This window comes from Coffea arabica, chromosome 2e (assembly GCF_036785885.1).
Source record: "Coffea arabica cultivar ET-39 chromosome 2e, Coffea Arabica ET-39 HiFi, whole genome shotgun sequence".
NCBI classification, from domain to species: Eukaryota; Viridiplantae; Streptophyta; class Magnoliopsida; order Gentianales; family Rubiaceae; genus Coffea; species Coffea arabica.
The window spans coordinates 2,206,866-2,217,838 of NC_092313.1; the positions used below are offsets into that span (position 1 = coordinate 2,206,866).

At 35.9% G+C, this 10,973-nt stretch overlaps 1 protein-coding gene across 7 annotated transcripts; it reads left to right on the forward strand.

Moving 5' to 3' along the window:
* The first annotated feature begins 1,563 nt into the window (after window positions 1-1,563).
* On the forward strand, window positions 1,564-8,152 carry LOC113730041 (SKP1-like protein 21). 7 transcript variants are annotated; one of them, XR_011840056.1, is made up of 11 exons: window positions 1,566-1,785; window positions 3,275-3,528; window positions 4,151-4,372; window positions 5,214-5,405; window positions 5,476-5,586; window positions 5,797-5,875; window positions 6,324-6,427; window positions 6,572-6,732; window positions 7,062-7,195; window positions 7,742-7,861; window positions 7,989-8,152. XR_011840056.1 is itself a non-coding variant. In XM_072078075.1 (11 exons), exons 3-10 carry the CDS (start codon window positions 3,493-3,495, stop codon window positions 7,186-7,188), a joined length of 1,032 nt encoding a protein of 343 aa, XP_071934176.1. In that variant the 5' UTR covers window positions 1,566-1,785; window positions 2,338-2,476; window positions 3,275-3,492; the 3' UTR covers window positions 7,189-7,195; window positions 7,742-8,152. The 7 variants fall into 7 exon arrangements, 5 of the variants coding, with proteins under 5 accessions (XP_027110271.1, XP_071934176.1, XP_071934175.1 ...); XM_072078075.1 differs by adding an exon at window positions 2,338-2,476 and having other exon boundaries at window positions 7,742-8,152; XM_072078074.1 differs by adding an exon at window positions 2,338-2,470 and having other exon boundaries at window positions 7,742-8,152.
* Window positions 8,153-10,973: the final 2,821 nt, after the last annotated feature.

The window sequence follows — 10,973 nt, forward strand, 5'->3', positions numbered from 1 at the left end:
TAATTAGTTTAACTATTAACTAATTAGATAATTAGTTAAGCAATTGTCAAACAAATAATAATTGTCAAGCAAGTAAGGGCAAAATTGGAAGAAAATTCTTATCTCACTTCTACAAAAGCTGTCAAGGAGGTATCTGCAACGAATTGTTATTGTTCAGGGGAGGTGAATGCAATTTCTAAACCTAGAGGGGAGGTCAGTGCAAATGTCAGAAATCTCAGGGGAGGTTTCTGCAATTATCCCAAGATAATATTAAAAAATATATTTAGGAAAGAGTGACATATTCTTTCAATTTTGTCCTTTTGCAAGTTAATTTTTGAAATTTAGGAGAGAATTCTCTAATACCGTCCGAATTTGGATAAGAATTTATATTTAAAAAATTAAATTCAAATCCCATTCAAACATATAAATATTTGAATTGAATTTGGATAAAATCGAATCCACTAACGTACCAATTTTCCAGTGAACTTTGACGGAACTAGCAATTGTTTTAGTCGCATTGTCAGTTCTTTAATAAAAATGGATACTTTATCATTTTGGATTTGGAAATTGATATCATAGTCCAACTCTTCTTTCTAACCCTAATTTAATTTCACGATGGACAAAAATCGAGTGTGGGGCTGCCCATTCCATCTTGATGGGCATACAGCTTACGCTTGCAGATATAATGGCGGTGTTTCCAACACTCGACGTGGCCTGCGGTGGCCCTTCACCGAAGCTTTAGAACATGTGGATGTCGGAGGCGCTGACACGATGGTAGATGTCAATCGTCAAACTGCTGAAGTCCACAGAGTAAAAGCCAATTGAACTCGTATTACTAATAAAGGAAAATGACGAATTTCATCCCCAGATCATCTCGCCCTAGTTTTTGGTTCCGTGTCGTATAAATACATACATCGAAAATGATTGTTGGGTCAAGAGACTTGAAATATTTCTCTAGCTTACTATGATCACTCTCTCTGTACACTAAATAAGAGCCCACAATATAAAAAAAGAAGTTAATTTGGTGTACGGCCAAGGACTTTTATTGTTATAAGAGCCCTTAATTCTACCGTTTGTTTGAATTGTGTAATTTTTCGTAAACATATTTTTTAAAAATTTTTTTTATCTTACATATATTAAATTATTATAATAATTTTTCTACAAAAAATTTAAAAAAATGCAACCCAAACAAAGCCTCAATCTCGTGTCGAGTGAAGTACAACTGCTGCCTGGAATCCATGGCATGGAGTTTCTAACTTTGGTTGCACGGGCACTAATTAAAATGTTAACACGCGCTTATTTTCTTCTTGGAACTTGTTAGATACCACCACTGATGTGGAACGCTAATTCGGGTCAACTTGACTTCCATAGGAGGAACGACCGAGTTTGAGTCCTTGGAATTCTGCCTGGGCCGATCTCAGACCAATTTATGGGGCTTATGTTATAACATGGGCCAACAGGGGCTTAGCCAAGCCCAAATTAATGACCGTTGGGTACAGGGCCGCCAGTGGTGGGAAATTTGGAATTAGGACCTTGTAAAAGAAACGGAAAAAAAAAAAAAAGGAGAAGAAGAATGGCCTTAACCGCCTTCACGTGCGAGTCCGGCATGGTTGCACGCGTCACAAGCACGACGCTTAGACTGTAAAATCAAAACCAGTGGACTTGGGGGGAACGGACTGGGGCTTACCCGTTTTCCAGTCATATCAAACCCCTTACCGCTTCTACGCTTCTTCTTCTTATCCAGTCATACCAAAAAGTTTTATCTCCTTTTAATCGACCGATTACCGAGATTCAATTTCATCCCAGGCATGTAAAATTTTCTTTGAATTCTAACGTAATATTGCATTTGTTCTCTGAAAATTCGTTTGCTATGTGCGAGAATTGATACTAGTACCACATTTATACATAATTTCCCCCACAACACGCATTCAATCTTGAAGCTTCAATATTTGTTTTAGCTGAAAATCTTGATATTATGCCGTTTGTTGATCGACTTCGAACCTGAATTCGCCGTAAAAATTGTTATGAGTTTTATCTAGCGTGCTAATTGGAGTCTTTTCTGTTGTTGCGGCTGGGCTTGGCTCACTCTTTCGCCTGAAAATTATAAAATGAAAGTCAATTAGGTTGCTATGGCACTTCAGAGTTGCTGTATAACGTGCCTTTTAGTGTTTATATTTTTGTTTGTGTTTTTCTTTTTCGGGTTATTAATCCTTAACTTCTTCATGTGTTCAATTATCTACAATGTTTGACAAGGTGTGCGGATAAAATGCTTGAAATTCAGTCTACAAAATACTGAAACTGACAACAGGAAGAATGATAGATTTTGGTTGTAAAGCGTGTAATAGCCTGCCTCTGCAGAACACGAGTATTGGCATGCTATTTCTGATAATTGCTGGAAAAGAAACTAGTTCGACTGGGGAAGAGAGCTATGAGATCATTTTATCAATACACAACACCATCCTCTATGGATAAGTTGAAGTGTAATAACCGGGTAAAGGTGGCATCTTCAATTTGGCTTGTCAATTTTATTTGAAACATCAAACAGCTGCAGATCTATTGTACTGTTGCTTTAATAAACATTTTTCAATCGATGATTCATACAGAATTTAAGGAAATTCTTAAATGCTAAATCTGCATGTCCTGAGTAGTACCATTCTTGCAACTATGGCAGCACTTGGGAAAAGTTGGATGGGTACTTTAAGAAGTAAGAATCAATACTAGTCGGTACCTGTCCAGTTGGGCACTTAAGATGGACAACTTGAGAAATGATAAGGGAAGAGCTTTTAGCATATGATTTAGTTACTCTTAATGAAATCATGTCTAGTCAAGGATTCATTCTGTTACTTTGTTGTGATACACACTAGTAAATTTAAAGACAGTTTATTTTACCCTATCTCGAGAGTACAGTTTGTATACCCAGAGTCGGTTATAGTCGAATTCTGGATGTATCTACTTCTTCCATCGCTTGCCTCTGCAGCTAGAATTCATCTGCTGTTTTAATGTTTTCCAAGTGGATGAAAGATGAAACAAGATGGAGAAAGTAAGAAACAAAAATTTTATTTCTATGTCCAACCAAAAGTGAAAAACCTTTCTAAATGCTCTGCTAGTTTCTTTGTTCTTTTCTATTTTTCCTTCCAAAATCCTCTCGCCTCTCCAAACCTATGTGTTTCTTTTCTCATGCATAATTATATGTTTGCCTTTGACTTTCTTAGTTTCGTTTCTACTACAAGGGGTGTGCTTGTCTTTACCATATAATCAACTGTTGTTGATCCTTAATCTCTTTACTCCTGAACAGGTTTCTGGATCTGATGGATATTTCTTCTTGAAAAATTGCACACCTTGGGGTTTTTTGAGATCTGCCATTGCTGATTTAGTATTCACTGCCTTTGCAACATTTATGTGTTGAAGCAAGCGAGACTGCGAATATCTTCTTTGCTTGCTAGACTTTCATTGTACGAGTACATAAATTTTGTTTTGGAGTCCACAATAAATTTGTGCTTATTGGACCACCTTATGCCAGAAGGTCCAATGGCAGTTGTCAAACCAGAGGTGGGTTAAATGGATTGTTTGTGATTTTTCCTATCTACTAAAAGAAATTGGAATAAGATCAAGCAGATGTAGATGACACTGTTTTAGGTCTGAATTTACTTTTCTTCTTAGAAATTGGACCCCCTTTACCTTTTTTTTTCTAGAGTAGTATGGATGTCACTCACATGTTTCTGGATTTTGTTGGTGGAATGAATTGATGCTGATGTAAATGTTTCTAATATGTTCTATACCTTTGTCTACTCCATGTTCGCCCTAGAATTCATTTGCTAGCTGCTGCTTATTTTCCCACATGAATAGTTGAACGTATTCCTTGACTTTTTTCCCAAAAAAAATTAATGGTAAGTTTATTTAGTTGTTGCTTGGAACTGAGAATCCTGTATTGATTGTTTTTGAATCCTGTTTGCCCAAGTTGATGGTTTATGCTCCTATCCTATAATTTGGTATGGCATTTTTAAGATGAGAAATTTCTTGCTGTTGGTTACATAGGTTGTTTCTATGAGCATTTTCTTGTTTTTGATTTTATTTGTTGGCTTCATTTTCTCATACTGTTGTTGGTTCTCTTTGGATATATTGAGCATGTACCATTGGCCTTACTCATGTTGCTAATCTTTCCATAATCAAGATGAAGCCATACATCTGGCTCCAAACTACTGATGGTTCAATTCAACAAGTGGAAGAAGAGGTTGCTATGTTTTGTCCTATGATATGCCGAGAAGTTCTTCAAACAGGCATGGGATCATCTAAAAATTATGCTATCTCGCTTCCTCAACGTGTAAATCCTGCTATATTGGGATTAATACTTGACTACTGTCGGTTTCATCAAGTACCAGGCCGTTCTAATAAGGTTTACCCTGTTTTATGCTGCTTGCCCTCCTTCAAGAATTGTGGTTGTACAAATATCTTTCTCTTAGTTTCATTCTTATATATCTTAACTCATGTATTGCGCGCTTGTTTTGCGGTGTTTTACTGTTTCTATTTTGATGTTCTGATGGCATTTGACTTTGGGTCTGTTTGATAACAAAAAAAAGTGCTGAATCTGAATTTTTTCAGACATTCAGATGTTTTGAGTGCTTGATAAATGAAAATCCATTTGCTGAACTTGTTAAGTAGTGCTGAACTTGTGTGTATTTTTTTTAGCACAAGAATCCTAAATGAATGCTTAATTCTGATAAGAATCAATAGAATTACTTCAATTACCTTATCTTATCTATCAAATCTACCCTTGTTTGTTAATTATGTTAAAAATTCTTATCTAATTAAACAATCTAATATTCTCTATCTAATGAATTTTTATTTCTTTTTTCACCCTTTTGAATGATTTTCGCATCTTCTCCATACTCCTCATATAATATATTTCATCTTTTATATTAATTTGATTTAAAAATAAATATTGTCATTTTCATACCTAACATTTTTAGCTAATTAAATCATAGGTTCTATTTCTTTTTTGGGTGAAAAGATATAAGGGCAAATTTGTCAAATTTAACTTATTCAGCATTCAGTTATAAATGTTTTATCAAAGACTATAAATAGGTTTAACATTAAAATTCAGACATTCATATATTTCTTTTCAGTGCTTAAAATTCAGCAAATTAATTGTTTCAGTATTCAGATTTCAGAATTCAGACTTCAGAATTCAGATTCAGTTTTATCAAACGGAACCTTTGTCTATTGATTCTATGCAGGAAAGGAAAACTTTTGATGAAAAGTTTATCAAGTTAGATGCAAAAAAATTGTGCGAGTTGACATCTGCTGCTGATAGTCTCCAACTGAGGCCTCTGGTAGACCTTACAAGCCGTGCGCTTGCTCGGATGATTGAAGGAAAAACTCCGGAAGAGATACGTGAAACTTTCAATTTACCTGATGATCTTACAGAGGTATCTGCTGCTGGGATAAATAGGTATAGCCCAATGTGTTTTACTCATATTTAGGTACTTTCTGTTGCAGGAGGAGAAGTTGGAGCCTTTAAGAAATTTGACGGATGATCCACGCATTAGGCTTCTGAATCGGTTATATGCAAGAAAGAGGAAAGAATTAAAGGAGAGAGCAAAAGTAAAGGTACTTTGATGTTCTCCCTCCCCCCTCCCTCCCTCCTCCAAAAAAAAAAAAAAGGCCTGGGTACTTCAGTTAACTTGCTTTTGAAGTACCTGTAGGTTAAAATAATTAATCAACTTACACTGTAAAATGCAAGTGCAGGATATGTGTTGGTAATCAACTCCTCGTTTCTGAATCCTTAGTTTTGCACTAAGAATTGCACTAATGTTTCAGAATGTTGAGGTTGAAGAAGAGCAGCTTGTGGATGAACGCCCAGTTGATGAACTTTTGTCATTCATAAATGGAGACGGAGGTCTGCTTGAAAAGTTCTACATCTTATTTTTGGTGAAAACCTGCTTTATCTTGTTGAAAATCAAGAAATGTACTTTGTAGTAGCTTGATTCCCCAGGCCCCTGGCGAGCTTATGTAACTGCATTTAGTCAGCTTTAGTATCTTTATCTGTGATTTATGGATAGCTGATGCAGTCTTTGCTGCCATATTATGTTTAAAGTTTGTTTTGTCTTGTGCAATAGAAGATATGTACATGATATTTCCTCTTTGCAAGTTAAAAATCTACTAAAAGTTCACTACCTTTCATGAATAACCCTGACCTAGAATTTGAAAACTTCAAGTTCTATCTGATCTGACAATTTTGCATGAGTCATGTTTGAGTAAATTTTTTTTAGGCCATGTTTGAGTATATTTGCTTCTTCACTACAGTTATTGTTCCATGATGAAGCTCAGGATATCCTCTCTTGCAGAATCTAAAGGAGTAAAAGCTGCTAAGAACAAAAAGAAAAACAGGAGGAGAAAAGACCTTTCTGGAAACTTCTCATCAAATGATTCAAATTGTAACCAGTTTAAGGTTGTAATGACACGTTTCTTCCCAGCTACTTGCCCCCAGCCTCTGAGCACTGTATATTTACTGTGCATTTTGTCCTTCTCTCTTTAGGGAGAGAAGAAAAGTTGCACTGCTTTTGGGTTTCACTGGTATATGTTGATATTTTAGGAGCCAAATCATCTGCCTTCTGGCTACTTGATTGGTGATATTGACAATGCAACCTCCCAAAGTAAAAGTGCAGTATTTCAAGATTCTGCATCTGTTACATTTTCACCAAAGCTTGAGTTTGATAATGAGTTGGATCCTGCAATGGAGGAAGAACTGGACAGGTAAAATAGCTTTTTATTGTATCTATATGTTATACCTGATACGCGTGTGTATATACATATCATATTTATTAAAAGCCAAATCAATTTAGAATTGATTTGTTGTTGCAGAATTGTACCTTGACCTATATTTCTGTTTTAGTTTGATGTGTATTTCGGGCATTGATATGTTGGTCTTGCACTCATTTAAATGGTGTGGTAAGTTTCATATTCTGTGATTGCAACATGCTAGTATTGCTGCAAGCGCTACGTTTAATTTCTTGATACGTAGCATCTTGGATATGAAGTTTTATTTTAAAAGATGGTTCTTAATCATTATTGTTGAATTGCAGGGAGGTTGAGGATTTTGCCCGGAGATTGAACTCTGTTTGGCCAGAAAGGATGCAGGAGATGTTGTCCTTGGGTCAAGAAAGGAGACCTGTACCAGTATCGCTTAATGGAAATGGTGCAGTAAAGTGATGTAAAGGTCAGCTATTTTGTTCTATTTACTTTTTCAGAACCAATACATAGAGGAGAAAAATAAGTTGTGCTTTCACTTGCTGACAAGAGGAGAATAAGTTACTGTTAGAGGCATTGATTGACTCTATTTACCAATAGCAATTTAAATGCTAATATATCGATGGTTTGGTTTTTTTAACCAATTTATTTGAGAAGCACAGTTATGGTCCTTAATAAGAAGAGAGCAATTAGCTTGATTTACACTCAGCCTCATGAATTGAAGGGTAGAACCTAGTGTGAGGGTTTCAGATACCTTAGAAATTTACAACTTTGTCCCCAGGATGTTAGATGAAGGTTGTGATTCCACTATCGGCCCCTTCGCTCTTCCCGAGTGAAACTAACTGACCATGCTGCCAATTTATGTCATATAAATTTCATGTCTTCGGCAAATGTTAAGCTGAGGAGTTGACATTTCAATATCTTTGGCTACCAAAGACTGCGACTAAATTAAGAATGTAGTTTAATTCGTGTTAGATCTGTGTTCATCTAAAAACTTAAAACTTACTTTTGTCAGATGTAGACAGGAGATGACAGCAATTCGAGCTGAAAACTCACTTTTCCAGTGAGAGACCAAGCCAGTTGTGCATAAGAATGGGCGTTGTCACCACGTCAAAAACCGATGGATTTTGCACAGGTGACCATGTTGAGAATCTTTGTTGAGCCCTTTGATCCGAAGCATGAGTTGCAATCTAAGTAAGTTTATGATGCATGTTCGGAAAGTGTCGTTCTTCCATTGTTTTCCCTCTGATTTTTGTGTCCAGAATCGTGTCATCTGAAAAGGGAGAGTTTGAAGAGAAGAGAGAGTGAATTATCGGTCCCGTTTAGAAGGTGAGTTTTTTGGGTGTTTGTCTAAAACTTTACTGTAAATTACTGTAGAAGTTGTAAGAAAAATTTTTAGGTTGAAAAACTTTTTTCTTTCTTTCTTTTTCTTTCTTTTTTCTTTTCTTTTCTTTCTTCTTCTTCTTCTCCCTTCCCCCTCCCCCGGCACCTCTGCCCTCTTCCCCTCCCTCTCCCTCTCCTCTCCCCTCCCCCTCGCCCTAAGACGCCAGAGTTGTTGCAGCCATGGATTTTTTTTTTTTTTTTTTTTAGCTTTGTCTCTCCCCCTCTCCTCCCCTCCCCTAGCTACATTCTGGTCTCGTGACCAGATCGCAGCTAGCGGGAGGGGGAAGGTGGCAGGGGAGGGAGAAAGAAAAAAAAAAGGAAAAAAGAGACGTACACCAACAGATCGGTCAAAGGAGGAGAGGGGGTGAGGGAGAGGGAGAGGGAGAGAAAAAAAAAAAAAAAAAGAGGAAGGCCGACAATAACAATCGGAATAGTGACCGGCGCCGGAAGCGGTGGTGGAGGTGGTGGCCGGCGACGGAGGATATGGTGGGGTGGGTGGGGGAGGAAAAAGAAGAAAAGTTGAAGGAAAAGTTTTTTGTGTATTATTTTAAAGTGTGTAGGTTAAAAACTTTGATAAGTTTTTTGGGGTTCCTGTAGCAAAAGTTGTTAAAAAACTAGTATTATACAAACTTGCTAAAAACTTGAGGTTCCAAACAAGCCCATCGTTTTGTAACCTCTTGGGCAATTTGAAGCTTTTGTCAATCGTCACATTTCTTTTAAGTGGTGGAAAGCCCTTGCAAGTTTTGCACCTTTGTCGAACTAATGCTAAAGTGAGGCAAGCAAAATGTATCCGACCCACCCACCACCCACCCCCCCCCCCCCCGGGGCGAAACCTAAAGCCGAACAACCCCCCGTCAAGCATCATGTTGAGTTTTGTAGAGTTATATGCCTGCGAATTCTTTCAAGCTTTGTCGATTGATTGGCTTGGTAAAATAAACGTGGCAAGCCCATTTGAGAAGATATTTCGAGACCCTGAACCCCAAATGCAAAGGCCTTGGCTAACATGTTTTGTAAGAAAAATTTGTAAAATAGTTTCTTGACACATTTCTTAATTACGCTTTTGCATAAATTATATGTCGGACGGGCTCTAAGCGGATAACTTAAGACATTCTTCAGCCCTGATTACCCATAAGGGCTGAAGCTGGGGTCACATCCTCTCTCTTGGATGGGCTTCGGGGTTACACAATGGATAGTTGCTGAGTACAAATGGGAATCACTCAAAAGACCAGACAAGGGACTCCAACTTACGATTTACTGCAAATAGTAGGCTAGGAGTCGCTTGAGCGGAAAAAGAGCAAATTATCTTGATAGTCATTAAACTAGAAGTGGCAAAATGGATATATGGTTGATAAATGGTTTTAGTTAAATGGATAGTGGATCAAATTGATCCAATCCAATTAAAACCATTTAATAAATGGATCTAAATGGATGTCATTTAAATGGATAGTGTAAACCATGATCCATCCATTTATCCATTTACTCTCCCAAATCCTAAATTTAAGATCCAAATGTTTTTTTTCCAAAAAATACAGATCCCCAAAGTTCTATTCTTAAATCACCTAAAATCTTTTGGTAATAACAAATGCTTGTACTACTACTCTATTTCAGTACTTCATAAAATTAGTTTAGTTCCAAGAAAATTTAACTGCTGTGGTCAATTTAATCTTTCGTCATTACTTTAAGTATCATTTTGTAAAGTAATGAACAATTAAGAACTTGGCTACATTTTTATAACTTTTGAATGAATTGAATACGGCTTTACAGTGAAAAGAAGTTTACGTTTCCAATTTTTTGCACTCCTGTTCAAGAGTGATGTCTTGAATAAAAGTGCAGTTCTAACAAGAAATCTTATGTTATTTGACAAGTAAAATATTTTCATCATATGTGCACGTAGTACTTAAAAATGTATGAAACTCCTTATTATACCATTGATACACAAGCTACCTTATATTACTTAATAAATTATGTGTCTTTTTTTTTTGGATAGTTGGGTTAGGTGATAAGGGGAGAGGGATTGCAAGTATGAGGATTTGGAAAAAAAAAAAAAGTTGTCATTTACATATCTTAACCAATGTTGCGGGGACACTCGTTAGAAAAATTCTTTTTATAAATAAAAGAATTAAAAAAATAAAAATTATTTTGACACTACATGATGCATTCTCGCTTTTTCTTTACTTAAGAATATAAATGTTTGCAATCATTACTACATGAGAGTTTAATTAAAAAAAAACAAGAGTAGAGACTAAAATATAATTTTGAAAAGGATGGAAGAAGTCTAGGAACTAGAAGCAAATAAAATGCAATTAATGTTATTGGCAACTTGGCATGTGAGGAAGTTATGAAGGAAAGAATAGGTGGTCCCACAAAATTAATTTGACATATGAGGAAGTTATGAAGAAAAGAATAGATGGTCCCACAAGATTTTATCTCACATTTTTATAAATGTGTTTTCTATTTTTTAAGTTAAATGGATGTATATGGATAAGATGGATAATCCATTTAAATCCACCAACATAATTGGATTTAAATGGTTATCCATTTAGAACCATTGAATTTATATGGATCATCCAAATCCATTTAAGGTTGGTTTATATGGATGGATTGGTGGATATGAATCCATTTTGCCACTTCTACATTAAACTTTTCGAATAGTCGAGTTTTAACCATTCAACTATTAATAGTATATTTTTACCCATTAAACTATCAAAAGTGTAAATTTTGAACCATTTCGTCTAATTTTTTCGTTAACTCTACTAGATCTAACCATTAATAGTATATCTTGTAAATTTTACGCCCTTAGATCTAACAAAATTAACGGTGAAATCAGACGGAATAGTCTAAAATTTACACTTTTGATAGTTCAA

Coding starts and splice junctions, on each gene's coding strand:
- LOC113730041 (XM_027254470.2), top strand. CDS start 3,493: ATGCCAGAAGGTCCAATGGCAGTTGTCAAACCAGAG. Junction 5,406..5,475: donor TACCTGATGATCTTACAGAG/GTATCTGCTGCT, acceptor TTTCTGTTGCAG/GAGGAGAAGTTGGAGCCTTT. Junction 6,428..6,571: donor CAAATTGTAACCAGTTTAAG/GTTGTAATGACA, acceptor TTGATATTTTAG/GAGCCAAATCATCTGCCTTC.